Source organism: Prionailurus bengalensis, chromosome X (genome assembly GCF_016509475.1).
Source record: "Prionailurus bengalensis isolate Pbe53 chromosome X, Fcat_Pben_1.1_paternal_pri, whole genome shotgun sequence".
In the NCBI taxonomy this organism is placed as follows: Eukaryota; Metazoa; Chordata; class Mammalia; order Carnivora; family Felidae; genus Prionailurus; species Prionailurus bengalensis.
This window is the reverse complement of record NC_057361.1, coordinates 31,333,876-31,354,179: the sequence shown is the minus strand read 5'-3', so window position 1 is coordinate 31,354,179 and position 20,304 is coordinate 31,333,876. Positions and strand designations below refer to the sequence as shown.

At 40.4% G+C, this 20,304-nt stretch overlaps 1 protein-coding gene across 1 annotated transcript; it reads left to right on the top strand.

Annotated features, from left to right (window-relative positions):
• The first annotated feature begins 11,182 nt into the window (after positions 1–11,182).
• On the top strand, positions 11,183–16,806 carry LOC122477040 (60S ribosomal protein L10a-like). Its single transcript, XM_043569967.1, is given in 3 exon segments — positions 11,183–11,285; positions 16,126–16,324; positions 16,326–16,806. Coding segments are annotated over 3 exon segments (753 nt in total). The 3' UTR covers positions 16,777–16,806.
• The last annotated feature ends 3,498 nt before the right edge of the window (positions 16,807–20,304 follow it).

The following is a 20,304-nucleotide window of genomic DNA, read 5'->3' as shown; positions in this document are numbered from 1 at the left end:
GTGCAAAGCGTACTAGTGAATGAAATACTCAACAAAGCCTGGTTATGACAATAGACAGAATGGCAAGTTCTGGGGATCACTGGTGGAAGGGGAATGGTCCTCAGCCTCTCCTGTTCATGACCCTTTGCAGGACCTGCCCACATCTTTCTTTTCACTGCCTTCCTAGTTTCCTTACCTGTACAACGAATGTATTTAGATAAATAACTTCTTTGTTTCTTTTGGCTTATTCTGAACTGTTTAAACCTATTTAGGTGACAAGTATCACCATGTTTAAAATGATAAGGAGAACACAGGTTTATTTTGTTTTATGAAATAACTTAAAGATTTAGAAAAGATGGGTAGAATGATGGATAGGACAATAGATATAGGAATGTTCTGGTCATCTCTAGCTACAGAACAAACCACCCCAAATGTAGTGGCTTCAACAAACAAAATCAATTATGATTATTATCTCTCACATTTCTGGGGTGATTAGGTTGAGCTAGGTGCCGCTTGCTCAGTCTCTCCTGTAGTTCCGGTTAAATGGAGACTGGGGCTTGATTCATCCCAAAGGTTTTCTCACTCCCATGTCTGGTAGTCAACACTGCCTTTTGGCTGAGATTTTAGCAGGAATTGTTGGCCTGGACACTTACAGGTGGGTTCTGCATGGGGACCAGGCTATTTCCACGATGGCAGTTTGGTTCTAAAGAAGAGTCAAAAAGACAGAGAATTGGGGTGCTGGGGTGGCTCAGTCAGTTAAGCGGCGAACTTTGGCTCAGGTCATGATCTTACAGTTTGTGAGTTCGAGCTCCGTGTCACACTCTGTGCTGACAGCTCAGAGCCTGGGGCCTGCTTCACATTCTGTGTCTCCCTCTCTCTGACCTTCCCCCACTCACACTCTTTCTCTCTCTCTCTCAAAAATAAATAAACATTGAAAAAAATTTTTTTTAAAGACGGAGAATTAGGCAAGAAGTTTTGTAAAATTTCCTGATCAGATGTCAGAAATTACATCACTTTCTTTCTGCTGCATTCTAGCATACTATTTGTTAGGATGAAGTCACTACGGCCCACAATCCCACCATATCACCACATTCAAGGCAGTGTCAAACAATTTGTGGCCATATTTTCAAACCACCAGAAAGAAGAGTTTATTATTTCCCAGTTCAATTTTCCATTACACCTTGTACTGTGAACTGTTACATAGTCCATAAAAAAAAAAATTGAAGATTCATGGGTGACTCCTTTGCTATGTATATACAAGTTAATTTTTAATAGTAGTGAAGTTCCCTTTGTAGTGAGACTCTTTAATAGAGGGTAGCAATTATGCATTTTTTTTAAAGATTTTTTTTTCAAAGTTTATTTATTTTGGGGACAGAGAGAGACAGAGCATGAACGGGGGAGGGGCAGAGAGAGAGGGAGACACAAAATCGGAAACAGGCTCCAGGCTCTGAGCCATCAGCCCAGAGCCTGACGCGGGGCTCGAACTCACGGACCGCGAGATCGTGACCTGGCTAAAGTCGGACGCTTAACCGACTGCGCCACCCAGCTCCCCTATGCGTTTTTTTTAAATATCTAGGATGAACTGGGGTCACCCACACTTTCATTAACAAATGTATCATCTTCTAATCTTGTGTGCTAATGCTTGAAACATTTTTATTGATCCCAAATGTTCATCACTAAATGAAACAGCTGCTTTATTTAAACAGCATTTAGGACATGATATGCAAACAAGCTTCATGTTTTGGCAGAAGTTAAGTCCAATTTGTTCAGAGGGCTCATCTGCTCCACACATACCCTTCACCTGGGAGTGAGAGGGACTTCAAGCCTGGAGCTCTACTTTCTTCCCTTTCCTCACACGTGGTGAGAGGAACAAAGAGGTGAGAACAGAATTGGGGTCTGGATTTCCAGCATGGCCTATAACCCAAATGGAGTAACCAGTACAGGTGACTTAAAGGCAACAGAAGGTCCTGGGAAGTGTGGGATTATACCCTAGGACCAAGAGTAGCCTTTCCTAGAAGCCACTCTAGAAGCGCACAGATGAAAGCAGTCATGATCTCACAGTTTGTGAGTTCAAGAGCCTGATTGGGATTCTTTCTCTCTCCCAGTTTCTCTTCCTCTCCTCAACTTGTGCTATCTCTCTCAAAATAATAGATAAATAAACTTAAAATTTTTTAATTAAAAAAATTTGAAACTGGTATGGAAGTAAATAAATTATACAAAGAGACAAACTTTGGTTATGAACTTCTAAAAAGTCTATGATGAATGACAGTAGAAGAATAGTGACCTGAAAGTATCTACGATGTTCTATCTGTGTCCTGTTTGCCTTCTTTTGCCTCTGGAGGAATAGACAACAGATAGTTTTTTTGGAGATGACTGAGGAAATGTTTAAGGAAATAGCAGTTCAAGCATAGGTAGGAAGATATGGGAGAATTTGAACCCCGTTAACATGGTATGGTGGATAGGATGGGCAGGAAGACATCAGAGAATTAAGGAAGCAAACTGGGTAAGAATGGTAGAAACAAAGATTGTTTGATGGAAGGATCCATACCTAACAAGGAAGGTATGGAGAACTAGAGCAAAGAAGGAAGTGCAAAGATAAACTGAATCCAAATAACTATTAGCAAGCAGGAAGAAATTTTACAAAGGCATAAACATGGCATAAATTCGGAGTTCTGCTTGAGTGCATCATCCTTTGCCACTGTAACTGAACATGCTGTAATAGACGTGTCTACTGGTTCACTCCTCAGCTTCTAGTGTGCTTCACATCAAATGTCACCACTGTAGCCATTAACAATCTTCCCATAACTTTTATGAATTTTGTCTTAGAGGGGCACCTGGGTGGTTCAGTCAGTTAAGCATCTGACTCTTGGTTTTGGCTCAGGTCACGATCTCAGGGTTCGTGAATTTGAGCCCCGCATTGGGCTCTGTGCTGACAGTGTGGAACCTGCTTAGGATTCTCTTTCTCCCCCTCTCTCTCTGCCTTCTGCCCCTCCTCCACTTGCTCTCTCACTCTCTCTCAAAATTAATAAACTGTAAAAAAAAAAAAGAATTGTTTTCACAAAGCTCATTAAGAGTTCATGAAAAAAAAAGCTTCCCACAACCCCCACCTCCCCCCAAATCCTGTTATAATAGAATATTTGTCTTGGATAACCTGAGTCAAGGTTTCATTCCTCATCTGGGGACAAAATGCTTAAAATTTTTGTCTCCAATTTCCATATTCTAAAAGAGAATATAAATATTCATCTCAAAAATTAGTGTCTGGCAGGAGTGTTTTATGAACACTACCTGAATTGCACTTCAATGTGTCCTCATCTGGAATTCTGGCTTACTTGTTCTACTTCCAATCTACTGCTTTCTTTTCTTTTATTTTCTAACATTATGGGAAAAGCATTCACAAGAGAGTATAGTAAATCTATTCTAAAACTTCCAGTGGAGTAGTATCTTTCACCAATTTTGCATGTAATCTGGGGATGTAAAATGATTAAATGAAATTCGATTTCAATGTCAATTTTCATCATCAGATGACAGCTCTACAATTGAACTATTCTTTTTCTGCAGAGCAACAAGTCCCTCAGAACTGGCATGATTATTTTTAGATGAAACATGATGAGCCCCAGTGTCCTGCTGTATATAAGGTAGTGAAATGTGCTACTTATGAGAAGGAATATAAGAGGCACTGTGAACGGCGGAGCATTGTTGAATTTAGGAAATTTATGAAAAGCTTGGAAGAAGCTCCTGGGCCACTTATTATTGAAATGAACAGAAAAATTAAATAATAACACTTGATATACTTTTCCTTTGTATAACCTTTTTTCTGTGTTGATCTAATCAGCATTTGTAAGGCTGCACATTTCAAGACATACTTATAATAAGTAAATATATGCTGTCTTATCATATTTGTATAGAAAATTTCACAAGGAATTTAGGGAAGTAAAGGCAAGTGAGGGTGTATGCAAAGTGAGGGTGGATTATGGTAAATGCTGCTGGTTACATAGGAGGTTTTACAGGTCTCGTTATTTTGAAAAATATTTGCAAAACATAATCATGATAGCTCTGTTCAGTTTTCCCTTACAGTTGAATTAATGTTGCCATTATGCTCTCTGGAAAAAAAATGACTTAGTCCAGGAAAGGCTAATTCCATTTTTAATGATATTACTATTGGAAGACTTGTACATGTTTTTAAACACTAAGTATAATTTTTTCTTGAATAGCTGTTAACTAATATGAAATAATGTAAGAAAATTAGTTATAAATTTTTGACACATATGTGAAAATCTCCTTGTTTGTCCTGTTTGTTTTGGTCAAAAATGTGTGTATCAATGTGTGTGTGTGTGTGTGTGTGTGTGTGTGTGTACCAGCAGTCATTAAAAAAAGAATGCTGTGCTCATTTTCGATTCTGCTCTTAAGTATAAAACAATTTTTGGGGTGCCTGGGTGTTTCAGTCGGTTAAGCGTCCAACTTGCTCAGGTCATGATCTCACAATTCCCGAGTTCAAGCCCCGCATTGGGCTCTGTGCTAACAGCTCAAAGCCTGGAGCCTGCTTCGGATTCTGTGTCTCCCTCTTTCTCTGTGCCTCCCTTGCTCGTACTCTCTCTCTCAAAAATAAATAAACATTAAAACATAAAATTATTTACTGAGAGTCTATAATTAGGAAAACCTTGATAAGCATAGTAGTTCTGAAAAAAGCTGACCTTCAAGGAGTTGTGCTCTGCTTGTTAAAATATTGTAATAGTTGCTTTTACTATAGTGCAACTTGCCACCCTAACAACCACAGGCCCTCCTTCAGAACCCTCTGGATCTCCCAGCAATCCAGTAACAACTAAGAAGCTAATACATAGTGTATGTAGTAGGGGGCATCAGAACCTTGCTCAGGCAGCCGTTTAGGTTGGTAAGAACTCTAATCTGTGCTTCTTAATTATATTTAATATTATTACTGGATAGAAAAATGGATATGATATGGCTCCTGCCTCCCAGGAATTCATATCTGGCGGTAGTTGGGGAGCATGGTGGAAAGAGATTAATCACAACAGTGTGGGGTCTGAGAGGTCTTCTTAGGAGATACAGGGTTTTATCCGAACCTTGAAGGATGAGATGGGATGTATCAACCAACATGGGTGGAGGAGGACACTCCAGCAGATAAAACAACCTTAATTTAAACACAGATGAAACAATTTCTGTAAATAATGAATAGAGGAGTATGTTTGGAGTGTAAGTGTGGTAGGAATGCAGAGTGACGTACAGACAGAATTTGTGGGGCAGAATTTTTGTTTTACTTCTTATTGTAGTGGGAGCCATTCAAGATTTAGGAGGACTCAGGAGATATGAGTCAATAAATTTAGAAAGAAAAATCTGGAGGAAATATGTAAAATGGTCAGGGAGACATAGGGCAGCTAAATCCGGGAGATCATTTAGAGGCTTTTGGTAATAATTTAGATCATGTAATGATAATAATCTTTCCTGTAAAGGTTCAGAGAGTAAATATTTTATGCTTTCAGGTCATTTGGTCTCTGTTGTAGTTACTGAACTCCACTGTAATGGCATGAGAGCAGCCATTGACAATACCTAAAAAAATGTGAGTGTGTTCCAATAAAACTTTATTTACAAAAACAGATGGCAAGCCAGTTTTGGCACCCAGGCCTGTTAACTCCTGTTCTAGAGCATCAGTTATTAACATAAGTATCTTATTTTGAGTTTCCCATACAGCAAACTCTGAAACAGGGATAACAGGAATTTGAATGCACATAGTTTACTTGGAAGCTGATCTTAGGAAACACTATGGAGAGGGAAAGTAGGACCCTGAAGGGTGAAAGCCAACAGAAGGTAGAATTATAAACAGATTACTACAGAAATCTGGAGTACTTCACTGGGGATGTTATTATAGACTATGTAGAATACCCCTCAGAATTGTCACACTTTGGAGTGAGGAAGCTGGATATGTATTCACTGTAACTCATGCCTCATCATTTGAGGGACACTCTTAAGATATTATAGCCCATATATTTCTGACATAAACAGGCTACATATGCTCTCATGACAACGAATGCCTTCAGGCAGAGAGATGCAGGAAAACATTGATTTTCCATCTCCACCATTGTGGAGGGCAGGTAGGCTAGGAAAACTGTGTGTTTCAACAGGTATCATGGCATATTGGTGAGTAGAGAAAATTTTTAAGAGAAGGTGAAGCTGAAATATGTGCCTTCACTGACTTCCAATCAAGATCCATGTGTCTGTGGCAGGAACATTTATTTTAAAGCATATTTTGTGTGGAACAAAAGTAGAATGGCCATTCGAAATGGAAGTTAATGGTAGGTGGAACTAGGTGAGTGAGGAAAAGGAAGACAGTTTCAAGTGAAATAAAAGATAAAATGGTCTGTCACAGGTTGGGTTCCAGAGGAAGCAGTTTTGAAGATGGAGTTTAGTATGCAAGATATTTATTAGGAACTGTTGGTATCATCAAGTGTGTGTGTGTTGAGGAAAAGGGTATGAAATAGAATTGGGGAAAGGTAGAGGTTCAGCTGTGGTACAGTCCCAACAAAGGCCACAGTCAGCCTCATGGGGAACATTACAACTGAGCTCACCCTCCAGAATTACCCCCAGTCAGGGCAAGAGGGACAGGTCTTTACACCCCTGTCACTGGGAGTGACGACTTCAGTCACTGGGAGTGACTTTGACTTCAGTCACTGGGAGTGACATCAGGAGTGACTTCAGTCACTGGGAGTGACTTTAAGAGTGACTGCAGTCACGGGAGTGACTTTGACTTCAGTCACTGGGAGTGACTTCGACTTCAGTCACTGGGAGTGAGATCAGGAGTGACTTCAGTCTCTGGGAGAGACTTTGGGAGTGACTTCAGTCACAGAGAGTACTTCCGAAGTGACTTCCCTCACTGGGAGTGACTTCAGGAGTGACTTCCATCACTGGGAGTGACTTTGGGAGTGACTTCAGTCACTGGGAGTGACGACTGCAGTCACTGGGAGTGCCTGTGACTTCAGTCACTGGACATGCCTTCAGGCACCGGGAGTGCCTTCAGGGAGTGCCTGTGCCCTTCAGGCAATGGGAGTGCCTTCAGGGAGTTCCTTCAGGACCTGGGAGTGCCTTTTGGGCCAGGGAGTGCCTTCAGGAGTGCCTGTGCCCTTTAGGCACTGGGAGTGTCTTCAGGAGTGCCTGTGCCCTTCAGGCACTGGGAGTGCTCTGGAGTGCCTGTGCCCTTCAGGCACTGGTAGTACCTTCAGGAGTGCCTGTTCCCTTCTTGCCCTGGGGGTGCCTTCATGCCCTGGGAGTGCCTTCAGGAGTGCCTGTGCCTTTCAGGCACTGGGAGTGCCTTTAGGAGTACCTGTGCCCTTCAGGCCCTGGGAGTGCCTTTAGGAGTACCTGTGCCCTTCAGGCACTGGGAGTGCCTTTAGGAGTACCTGTGCCCTTCAGGCACTGGGAGTGCCTTTGGACACTGGGAGTTCCCGTGCCCTTCATGCCCTGGGAGTGCTTTCAGGCCCTGGGATGGCCTTCAGGAGTGCCTTCAGGAGTATCTCTGCCCTTCAGGCACTGGGAGTGCCTTTAGGAGTGCCTATGCCCTTCAGGCCCTGGGAGTGCCTTCAGGCACTGGGAATGCTTTCAGACCCTGGGATGGCCTTCAGTAGTACGTTCAGGAGTGTCTGTGTCCTTCTGTCCCTGGGAGATCCTTCAGGAGTGCCTGTGCCCTTCAGGCACCTGGAGTGCCTTCAGGCACTGGGGCTGTGCCCTTCAGGCCCTGCAACTGCCTTCAGGCACTGGGAGTGTCTTCAGGAGTGCCTTCAGGAGTGCTTGTGCCCTTCAGGCCCTGGGAGTGCCTTCAGGAGTGCCTGTGCCCCTCAGGCCCCAGGAGGGCCTTCATGAGCTGGACCTGTGCCCTTCAGGCCCTGGGAGTGCCTTCAGGCTTGGGAGTGCCATCAGGACTGCCATCAGAGTGTCTGTGCCCTTCAGGCCCTGGGAGTGCTTTTATGCCTTGAGAGCAGCTTCAGGAGTGCCTTCAGGAGTGTCTGTGCCTTCAGGCACTGGGAGTGCCTTCAGGCACTGGGAGTTCCCATGCCCTTCAGGGCCTGGGAGTGCCTTCAGACCCTGGGAGTGCCTGTGCCCTTCAGGCCCTGGGAGTGCTTTCAGGCCCTGGGATGGCCTTCAGGAGTACCTTCAGGAGTCTGTGCCCTTCTGTCACTGGGAGTGCCTTCAGGAGTGCCTGTGCCCCTCAGGCACTGGGAGTGCCTGTGCCCTTCATGCCCTGGGAGTGTTTTCAGGCCCTGGGATGGCCTTCAGGAGTGCCTGTGCCCTTCAGGCACTGGGAGTGCCTTCAGGCCCTGGGAGTGCCTTCATTCCCTGAGAGTACTGTCAGGCCCTGTGAGTGCCTTCAGAGTGACTTTGACTTCAGTCATAGGAGGGAGGGAGTGACTGAGTGTAGTCTCTGGTAGGGAGGGAGTGAGTGACTGCAGTCACTGGGAGGTAGGGGGTGACTGACTGAAGTCAGTGGGAAGGAGAGAGGGACTGTAGTCAGTGGGAGTGAGGGAGGGACTGCAGTCAGTGGGAGGGAGGGAGGGACTTCAGTCAGTGGGAGGCAGGGAGGTACTTCAGTCACTGGCAGGGAGAGACTTCAGTCACTGGGAGGAGCGACCTCAGTCACTGGGAGCAACCTCAGCCACTGTGACTTTTGCTTTGGATGGAGGCATGATCTTGGACGAAGCCATTTTCTTTAGCTGAGAAAACCAGGACAGAAGGCTGATAGCCAAAAGGACCCCACAGGACCTCAACAGCTGGGGGAATAATTCCTGGTTGGTGCTTGACAGTATCCACCACAGGTACATTTGATGATGATTGGATAGGGACAGATGAGTGAGAAAAGAGGGAAATATATATGATAACGGCACTTAGAAACCCTAAGGAAGGTGATACCATTAACTTAAAGAGGGAAAAAAAGCAGAGTATAAAATCCCAGTTAAATTTTGAGATCACAATTACCTTTCCTTTGCCAACATGTTTCAGGAAATGAAAATATGTTAAATAACTTGTCCCAGACATGAAAATACAGAGGCTAATTTCACAAATATCACATTATCTCAATGAGAAAAAAAAAAGCAAAACAAAGCAAGCAAACAAATGCACTATGTCTGAAGTTCATTTTTCTTAAGGCCATGGCAGAAATAATGTTAATGATATCACACTTTAAGACGTGATGAAAGTTAAGATTCTTTTTTAAATAACCATAAAGTGACCTGTCTGGTGTGAATAGAAATTATAATTTGAGAAGCTAATTTTGCTGTCCATTATTACAGAATTGATACAGAATAAATTGCAGAAATGCCATTCTATGGCCTGTTATTTACTTGAAGTAGTGAAATATGCAAGAATATTTCCGTTCTTGTCAGGAAGAAGTTTGTTTTGCACAAGACAGAAATTGAAGCAAAGATGATTGGGTCTAAGTGGTTAACTTGTACTTTAGTAACAGCAACTCTTAAATTTATTTTGATTGCAATGACATAATATGATTCATAAATGTAATTTAAAGATGGTTATAAAAGATGCATGTTCCTAAGACAGAGACAACTCACTCCTAATGCGGTATTATGAAAATGAACTTGTACCAATTAGAGGCTGTATAATGTGGTACAACCTGCACATCATTTTTCTGATAATTTTCTCTAGCTGCTCTTTAATAATCTACATTGAATTCATATGTCTGAGGTGTGTGTCTCTGGCATGACAGTTCTGAATTTTTTTTATGTTTATTTTTTTGAGAGAGAGATAGAGCGTGAGCAGGGGAGGGGCAGAGAGAGAGGAAGACACAGAATGCGAAGCAGGCTCTAGGCTCTGAGCTGTCAGCACAGAGCCTGACATGGGGCTTAAGCTGGTGAACTGTGAGATCATGACCTGAGCCGAGATTGGATGCTCATCTGAGTCACCCACCCAGGCGCCCCGACAGTTCTGAATCTCTTATCAGGATGTTATTCTAAACAGCTTGATGCCCTCCAGCTTGTGAATATCAAGGCAATAATATACGTTTACAAAGAAAACTTTAATAACAAACAGGTACGTGCCTGAACTTACAGGGCCACCTTCAGGATCACTTTTGTGTGTTATCAGTTCCTTACTTCCAGGATCTGCTGTACAGAGTAGCTGTTCTGAGTCTATTTTTGGACACAGACACCTTTGGCAGTCTAAAAAATATACACCTAGATATTAAAATAAATTTGTATATAAATTAAAATATATAAATAGCAAAGGAAAGCAATACTTTGGAAATAGTGCCGTCAAAATAAAAATGAAATGCATTTGTGATGTAGTGTATGTGCTCCTTAACAGTGGACAACACAATATAGTAAGTGATCACATAATTTTTGTAGTTTCAAGATGTGTGATGCAACTGTTACATGATTTCAGAATACCCAGGATGTTTACTGGTGACCTAGTCATAGGTACTTCCTCCTCATTAGGTTGTCCACATTTATACTTGAAGGAAATGATACATTTTAGTGAGATGTTAGTGAAAACATACATGTTATTTTTTCCTCTGATTCTTCAGCCCTTTCCAATCCCCTGAATCCTATACATGGGTACCTCCAAGGGATGGACCATGAATGCTAGGTTAGAAACCCATGGCAGGCCCTGATGTACTGCCCTCTGCCAGGGCCATGTCTATAGTGAATTTGGTGTTGGCGAGTCGGGCCAGTGGTCCCTCAGCACAGTCTACTTCAATGAAATCCTCCCTCTGATGGCATTCCTTTGATGTACGTGAGGCCAGATGGTGAGGGAATGTAAGTTCCAGAACAAAAAGTTTAAACTTTAATCCACAGATATTTTTCAGCCTTTGCTACTCTTCTGATAGCATGCCAGTGTGATCCAAGCAGGAATTTAGCCTTATAACTCTGTTAGTGGTGAATTAGATGGCTTGCAAGAGAGGCCAGGGTTGAGTAAAGCACAAGGAGGAAATACGAGTTGAGTTGAGATATCACGGTCTCTGTCCTGGTCTTAAGAATGAAGAATGAATTAAAAGTCAGTGTGATGAATTACCAGGACTTGATGAATATGGAATTTGGATAAAGTGTCAGAGCTCTCACTGATAATATTTCCTGACCAGGAATATTTCGTAAATACGAAAGTTGTTGCACTACAAACAAAAATAGAGAAATGAGATGTTAAAATATGTCTGGGGAGGACGTGTTATATCTTTGATTTAATTGTCGAGGAAATGTCCAACGGGCACTTGTTAATCCTGAACAACTGGGAGACTGAGCTGGAGATCCAGGTTGGGATTTATATGGAACAAGACGTTATTTGGGTTTGTGAGTATGGTAAGACATCTGAGAGAAAATGAAAGAAGAGCAGAGAGGTAAAACAAAACTTTGGGGAATGCTACATGGAGGAGGAACAGAGAATTTGTGAAAGAAGACCTTCAAACACAGAAGACAAAGTAACAGTATAGTGTCACATAAGGTAAGCAGTTACAAGATGTACAAGTTCTGGGCCTAATGCACAGCATGGTGACTATAGTTAACAACACTGTATTATATATGTGAAAGTTACTAGAGAGTAAATCTTAAAGATTCTTACCACAAAAATAAATAAGGATAACTATAGGAGGTGACTGATGTGTTAAATAACCTTGCTGTGGTGATCACTGTGCAATATACACATATATCAAATTATCACGTTGTACACCTCAAGCTTATGCAGTGTTATATGTCAGTAAAGCTGGGGAAAAAAGAGAAAGAATTTACCAAAATGTCTTCCAAAGTGGCTATAACATTTTGCTGTCCCACCAGCTATGAATGAGAGCTCCCGTTGCTCCCCACATCTTTGCCAGTATTCTGGTGTTGTCAGTGTTCTGAATTGGGGCCATTCTAATACGTGTGCAGTGATAGCTCACTGTCGTTTTAATATGCATCTCCCTGATGACATCTGATGTGGGCCATCTTTTCATATTCTTATTTACTACCTGTATATCTTCTTTAGTCGGGTGTCTATTATGGTCTTTGGTCCATTTTTTAAAGTAGTTGTTTGTTATTGTTGAGTTCTAAGAGTTATTTTTATGAAATAGTTCTTTACTTAATGTGACTTTTGCAAATATTTTTTGCCAGTCTTTGGCTTGTCTTCTCATTCACCTGATGTTACCTTTCAGAGACCAGAAGGTTTTGATTTTAATGAACTCCAACCTATCAATTATTTCCTTCATGGATCATACCTTTGGTGTTATGTCTAAAAAGTCACTGCTGTACCCAAGATCATCTAGGTTTTCTTCTGTGTTATTTTTTTTTTTAGGAGATTTATTGTTTGGAGTTTTAAATTTTGGTCTGTGATCCATGTGAGTTCATTTTTTGTGAAGAGTGTAAGGTCTGTGTCTAGATTCATTTTTTTCCCATATGGATATCCAGTTATTCCCACACAATTTTTTGAAAAGACTATCTTTTCTGCATTGTATTGTCTTTGCTCCTTTGTCAGAGATCAGTTGATACTTATGTGAGCCTATTACATTCTGCATTCTGTCCCATCCACCTATTTCTCTTTTCCTTCCCCAATACCACACTGTCTTAATTACTGTAGCTTGATAGAAAGTCTTGAAGTTGGGTGGTGTCAATCTTTCAAGTTTGTTCTTCTCCTTCAATAGTGTGTTGACTATTCTATATCTTTTCCTTTTCCTTTTTTTTTTTTCAAAGTAAGTTCCAGGCCCAACGTGAAGCTTGAACTCGTGACCCCAAGATCAAGAGTCACATGCTCTACTGACTGAGCCAGCCATCCATCCCTCTTTTGCTTTTCTGTATAAACTTTAGAATCAGTTCGTCAATATTCACAAAATAACTTGATTGGGTTTGATTGGGATTGTATTGAATCAGTAGATTATTTTGGAAAGATTATGCTGTTAAAAATTTAATGTGTTGATCTTGGCTGATGAGCCAAAATTATTTCCAAACATTAAACAACATTAATTTTTTAGAGGCACCTAGGTGGCTCAGTCGGTTAAGTGTCTGACTCTTGATTTTAGCTCAGGTCCTGATCTCACGGTTTGTGAGTTCAAGCCCTGCGTTGGGCTCTGCTCTGTCAGGGATTCTCTCTCTCCCCCTTGCTCTGCCCCTCCCATGCACTCTCTCTCAAAAATAAATTAACAAGCCTAAAATAAAAACAAAAAAGAATTTTTTCATATAGTATTTATTTACAGTGGCAAGTCTTTAAAAGTTCTAGAACACTACACGGGCACTGTTCAATGCTGTCAGCAAGCTGCTTTAACTCTGTTTACTCCATGTTAGAAAACTAAATTCTGAGAACTCACAATTAAGATGGTCTCCAGTTACATTAACAAATTTAATATCTATCCTGAACATTCTTTTTTTTACAAATTAGATTTTTTTAAGCTTATTTATTTATTTTGAGAGAGAGAGAGAGCACGAACAGGAGGAGGGACGTGGAGAGAGGGATAGAGAGAATCCCAAGCAGGCTCCATGGTGTCAGCACAGAGCCTGATGTGGGGTTTAATCTCACAAACCATGAGATCATGACCTGAGCCAATATCAAGAGTCAGATGCTTAACCTACTGAGCCACCCATACACCACTGAACATTCTTAATATAGTAGCCTGAATTTTAATCCTATTAATTCATGACCTTTGATAGTAACAAATAGTCAGTTAAGCTTGTAGCTCCAGAAGATAAGTAACAATGATCAATTTTAACATAATCAACAAATACCATATATTTTTATTCAATAGAAGCTGTAAGTGGTTTTTTACTTGCTGAAAAGTGATTGTATTCACTTAGTTGCCACAAGTATGAATTATAGCTAAAACACGTTTCTAAAAATTTGCAATTCAGAAGTTAGCACACTGGAAAGAGTTCTATTATGACATTGGCACAAGAAAGCCTCATCCAAACAATTGCAAACAAGCTTTTATTCAGCTTTGGTAAAGACTTGACATCAGAAAACTTCTGCTTAATGTCTAAATAAAATGTTTAATGTGAGCACAATAAAGTTGTTCTTATGTTAGGCCTACATTAAAGCAAGATTGAAATAGTTTTTATAGTCAACATTCTGCCACTCTCTGAAATGATACACTTTCCAAAAAGATATTTATTACCCGTTGCCATCTTTAAAATGACAAATTCAATTCAAAATTTGATTTCTAATATTATGTGTAGTGAGAAACACTACTTGCACTGTACACTTTTAAAAAGTGATGCCAAACAAAAGTATTACCATTTAATTTTGTATTTTCATTTAACTTTGGGAAGGATATTTATGCTATCCACCACATCGTAATGGCAAATGGCATGTCTCATACTTTGCAATTTCCTATTTAACTATTATTGCAAAAAGAACATATTCATAAGCCAAACAATTTGGTTTTCATTGCTTTCTTAAAATATCCCTTTGAAAACATTTCAAGGTAAAGTAAAGGTTATATATTTCAATTGATTTTTAGTATTATCCTTTTTTAAGACAATATCCCGTAATCATAATGGTTGACCTGAGAATAACTATTTTTTAAACACAAAGCATTTATAACAAGTTTATTCTATTTTTACTTTTATAAAATACATTTCAAATATTATTTTCTAAAATATGAATGCATAAAGAAATCCTTTTGTTTTAATGAAAGATTTGAGATTTCTCTTCCTTTTTGAATATAAGCCAAACTACATCTTATATCCTGAGCAAGCCATCCTTTAATTTCTGTCATTTAAATGGTGCCTAGCTATTTCAGGGCTTCCAACAATATTGTAATGACTAAGAATCACTTCACATAAAATCTAGTTTTAGTTTAGTTTATTTTTCATAAGAATATGTAATATTTTCTCAAAATGGTTTTTAAAAAAAATTTTTTTTAACGTTTTTATTTATTTTTGGGACAGAGAGAGACAGAGCATGAACGGGGGAGGGGCAGAGAGAGAGGGAGACACAGGATCGGAAACAGGCTCGAGGCTCCGAGCCATCAGCCCAGAGCCTGACGTGGGGCTCGAACTCACGGACCGCGAGATCGTGACCTGGCTGAAGTCGGACGCTTAACTGACTGCGCCACCCAGGCGCCCCTCAAAATGGTTTTTTAAAAACCAAAGGTCATCGTCAAAATATGTCACATGAAAAACAGACTTTGAACCTCTTACCTGCCACCTCTTGTCTCTGAGACCTGGTCCAGGTTATTCAACCCCTCCAATCCTCAATTTCCTCATCCATGGAATGATAATATAAATACCCCCTAGATAATTGGATGTTAGGCCATCAATGGGTGATAGTGTATGAAGCCCCTAACACAGAACATACAGAAGGCACAATGACCTAAATGTTAGGTCTCCTCATTATTTTATGCAATTGGATAAACATTACTTCAACTCCCAATTATGCTATTCTCTGGTTGTGTGACCTTGAGTTATTTACTTAACCTCACGGAATGTCAGGTTTCTTATTTGTAAAAGATAGATAATATTTAACCTTTTGGGATTCGTATGGGCAGTAAATGAGAATAAATGAAACGTGCGAACCTAGCAGGGGCTCAATTAATGTTTATCACTCTTATTTAATATCCTAACTCCCATCTCCACACAATCTGACCCTCACATTTTGGAAAACAGTCTTTTCAACATTGAAAAAATCATGTAGGGGACATCCTTTGCATGTTAGCACTGTGTTCATTGAAATTTACTTTATATCTTTAAATAAAACATACTCTAGAGAAAATCCATTTGAGAGCTGGCCTAGAAAATGCACAGGACAAATGTAAAATCTACCGCTTACTTGTATCTCTGAAAAAACTTTGTGTAGTATTTGAAGCTTGTGGGAATTCTGCTTATGGTTCCTTTTCAAGTGTAACTACTACCACCATATATATTTATATATGTATGTATATGTATATATGCATGTATATTTATGCATATGTATATATATGTATACATATATATTCTTTCCTAATCCTCAAGAACATTTGATATAGGTACCATTATTTCTATCGTTTTACAGAAGAAGAAACTGAGGCACAAAATAGCTTAAGTGAGTTGTTCATATTCACATAGCTTGTCAGTGGCAGAGCTGAAATTTGAATTACAGCAGCTCGTTTCTAGAGTTTTTGCTTTGTATCTCTATGCCATACTGTCTATCTTTAATGTGAAAAGAAACCTAGTGACACTCTTTTCTGGTTATTGCATCGAGGCAACCTGAGCAGCAAAGTCTCCCCCAACATCTTGTATAAGGCTATATGGGACGTCCTGCACAGGAACCAGTGCAAATTCTGGAAGTTTGTGGAGACAGTGGAGCTGCAGGTCAGCTTGAAGAACTATGACCCTCAGGACAAACGCTTCTTGGGGACCATCAGGCTTAAGTCCATTCCCCACCCCAAGTTCTCTGTATGTTTTGGGGGACCAGCAGCACTGTGCTGAGGCCAGGGCCATGGATATTCCCCACATGGACATTGAGACACTGAAGAAACTCAAGAATAAAAACTTAGTCAAGAAGCTGGGCAAGAAGTATGATCCCTTTTTGGCTTCAGAGTCTCTGGTCAAGCAGATCCCACGAATCCTGGGTCCAGGTCTGAATAAGGCTGGCAGTCTTCCTTCCTTGCTGACCCACAATGAGAACATGGTGGCCAAAGTGGATGAAATGAAGTCCATGATCAAACTCCAGATGAAGAAGGTGGTGTGTCTGGCACTGGCTGTTGGCTACATAAAGATGACAGATGATGAGCTTGTGTACAACATCCACTTAGCTGTCAATTTCCTGGTGTCATTGCTCAAGAAGAACTGGCAGAATGGCCAGGCTTTATACATCAGGAGGACCACAGACAAGCCCCAGTGTCTGTATTAAGACACAGCTTAATAAACCTTAGTGATACCATTAAAAAAGAAAGAAAGAAAGAAAGAAAGAAAGAAAGAAAGAAAGAAAGAAAGAAAGAAAGAAAACCTAGTGATCATAGAACCACAGAAAATGATAAGGTATTATCTAATGTAAGTTTTTGCTTTTTCTGTGTTTTCTTCTCGCTATTCTCTTCTTAGTTTGGCAGGCAAATGCCTAAAAGCTATGGCCAGATGGTTATACATCCCTTTTTTGAAAACTATCTAACATGGTATGTGTATATTGTGGATTTTGGACTCCATTTGTCTTCCACCCTCTCCTAGTTTGTCTCAATGAGAAGGCCAGGAAGCATAATGTCAACGTTTGCCTGAGATCGCATTTGTATTTTGCTTTCTTGTTCCCATCAGCAGTGTGGTCTGTCTCATGGATGTAGAAGCATCAAAACCAATCGGAGTGTCCCTGGTCTTTCAGGTATTGGTTGCTAAAATGATTTCATGCTCTTTTAGAGGACAGAAATGATTTGCAAAAGCAGGGATTTGAGATACTTCACAGAGAGGAGAATAGATTCGCTTGGATCCTGTCATGGTCCTTAGGACTCTCATCTTTGCTTTTGTTTTTTCCATTTCTGCTTTCCCAGGTGGCTCTGATGTTTCCTGGTAGCTCTGGCCACCTTCATGGTATTACCCTACAGGGCTTGTGAGCACTTGACCTTTTCTTCCTGCTCCCATCCTTCAAATCAAGATATGTTCTAATTGTAGCCCCAGATTATTGGTTAGAGATAAATTCATTCATGTTAATAAATCAATGGGTGATGACGTATTTGCATTTTTTGTTTTTACATAAGATGATCTGCCCTTTACCTGCCAGGTCAGCATTAGCCCCCAGACCAATACCTGGCATATAACAGCAGGAATATCATCAACAGTGAGTGGAGGAAGAAATACATTTCAAAACTAAAATTGTTTCTAAATATTAAAAGATGTATTCAGTAGTGCAATAATAGGAGTGCAATTAAATACAAGAACACTATCAAGGAAGATTTATAAACTGAAGAAAAGCATAAATTTAACAACTGTATCTACTCTGTCAGGCTGAAGGAAAGACACTCTTGCAACTACACTGTTGATCATGAAGCCCATATTTAACTGGCACAACATTAATTTGTATTCTTGATTGTGTTAGAGACATAGCTCTTCCTGGGAGTGCAAGGCAGGCTGTAAATGCTCTATTGAATATAAATTTAGGTTGCTTTAGGAAGAAGGCTCTAGTGGCTGATGAATTCACTCTCAATATTTTGTTTAAAGTGTTTACATCAGGGTACACCTGGGTGGCTCAGTCAGTTAAGTGTCCAAGTCTTGATTTTGGCTCAGGTTATGATCTTGAGGTTCGTGAGATCAGCCCTGAGTTGGGTTCCACGTTGATAGTGGGGACCCTGCTTGGGATTCTTTCCCTCTCTTCTTTTTCTCTCTGCCCGCACCCTGCTCGCAAGCATGCTCTCTCTCTCTCTCTCTCTCTCTCTCTCTCTCTCTCTCTCTCAAAAATAAATAAATAAATAAACTTAAAAAAAAGCCTTTACATCTGAATTTTGAATAGCCAGGATATAGTCTGCATTTCTATTGAGAAGATAAAACTCTCTGTGTACGTGCATGCATGTGTGAGTGTGTGCATCCTGTTTGGCCAATAAAAAAGAATTTGTGTATGTTGTGAGTGGTTATTTTTTAAAGTTTATTTATTTATTTTGAGAGAGAGAAAGAGAAAGTGCCAGTGGGGGAGGGGCAGAGAGAAAGGGAGAGAGAGAGAATCCCAACGAGGCTCCGCACTATCAGCACAGAGCCCAAAGCAGGGCTCAAACTCACCAAGCATGAGATCATGACCTGAGACAAAATCGGACACTTAACCAACTAAGCCGCCCAGGGGACCCAAAACTGTGATTTGACAAGCTTTTCTCACGTAATCTCAGATATAGGAGTTTATTATAAGCTATTTTATTCATACCTCATGCATCTTTCAGAAACGCTTTCAAATTCAAAGTACCCTTCAAAAATACTTTCTTAATATGTGAGTAATTAAACATAGCCTGTTGGAATTAGTAGGGTGAAAATATTCTTGAGCAATTCTGAAACTTTAAAACTGAAGTCTTTGCATGGAAGCTTAAAAATCCACTACCACAGGAGGCTCCTGGGTGGCTCAGTCGGTTGAGTCTGACTCCTGATTTCAGCTCTGGCCATGATCTCAGATCTAGCCCTGCCTCGGGCTCTCTGCTGATGACTTAGAGCCTGAATGGGATTCTCTCTCTCCCTCTCTCTCTCTGCCTCTCCCCAGTGTGCGCTCTGTCTCCCTCTCAAAATAAATAAACAACAACAAAAAAAAGAACCCCACTACCACAGTGCAGTGAATCCAAACAGACGAGCACAATTGTATTTGACACTTGTGAAATATACTTGACTAAAACATGTTTGACAAATTAGCCATGCTAGTCAAATGATTGGCGTATTAGTCAAGGTTCTCTAGAGAAACAGAATCAATAGGATATATGAAGATTTATGGAAAGAAATTTATTATGAGGGATTGACTCATGCAATTATGGAGAAGTCCCATGGTCAGCCATTTGCAAGATGGTGACTGAAGAAAGCTGGTGATGTAGTTCCAGTCAAAACCCAAATGCCTGAGAACCAGAAGAGCCAAAGGTATAAGTCCCAGTTAGAGAAAGGCCAGAGAACCAGGCACACTGATATCAGATACCAGGAAAGATAACCATCGTAGCTCGAACACAGAGCAAAGTCATTCTTCCTTCACATTTTAGTTCTCTTCAGGCCCTTCGTGGATTGGATCAAACCCACACAGACTTGTGAAACCGATCTCCTTTATTCAGTCCAGCAATGCAAATGCTAATCTCTTCTGGAAACACCTTTACAGACATATCCAGAAATAATGTTTTACTAGCTATCTGAGCATCCCTTAGTCCAGTCAAGTTGACACATAAAATTAACCATCACAAGTGGATTATATATAGAAAATGATACTATGAAATTCTTGCAACATGTAGAGGGAATCAAATAGTACATAGACAAGAAATATCAGAGATAAAAGTGTTTCACAGATGTCTCAAGCAGTTCATTAAGTTACATATTTTTTTCCTGGATTTTTGTGGTGCTTGCAGTATATATCAGCTTTCAAGATTTATAATTTGTTATTTCTTTTCCCATTTTCAATAACTAGTCCTTTTCTTTTTTTAAAATCTTTTTTTAAAGTAGCCTCTATGCCCAACATGGGACTTGAACCCATGCCCTGAGATCTAGAGCCCACTAAGCCAGCCATGCATCCCCAATAAATAGTCATTTTCAAACCTAATTTGAATTTCAAACCTAATTTGAAACCTTAATTTCAATTTTATATGCTGTCCTCTTAAAGAAGCTGTGGAAATCAGACAAGCATCAAGCCCCACAAAACCCAGATGGCTTCCCCCCCCCCCCCCCCCCTGTACTGGACAAATGCCCCTGATGACAAGTGTAAGAACAGTCTTGCCTTTGTTATAACATC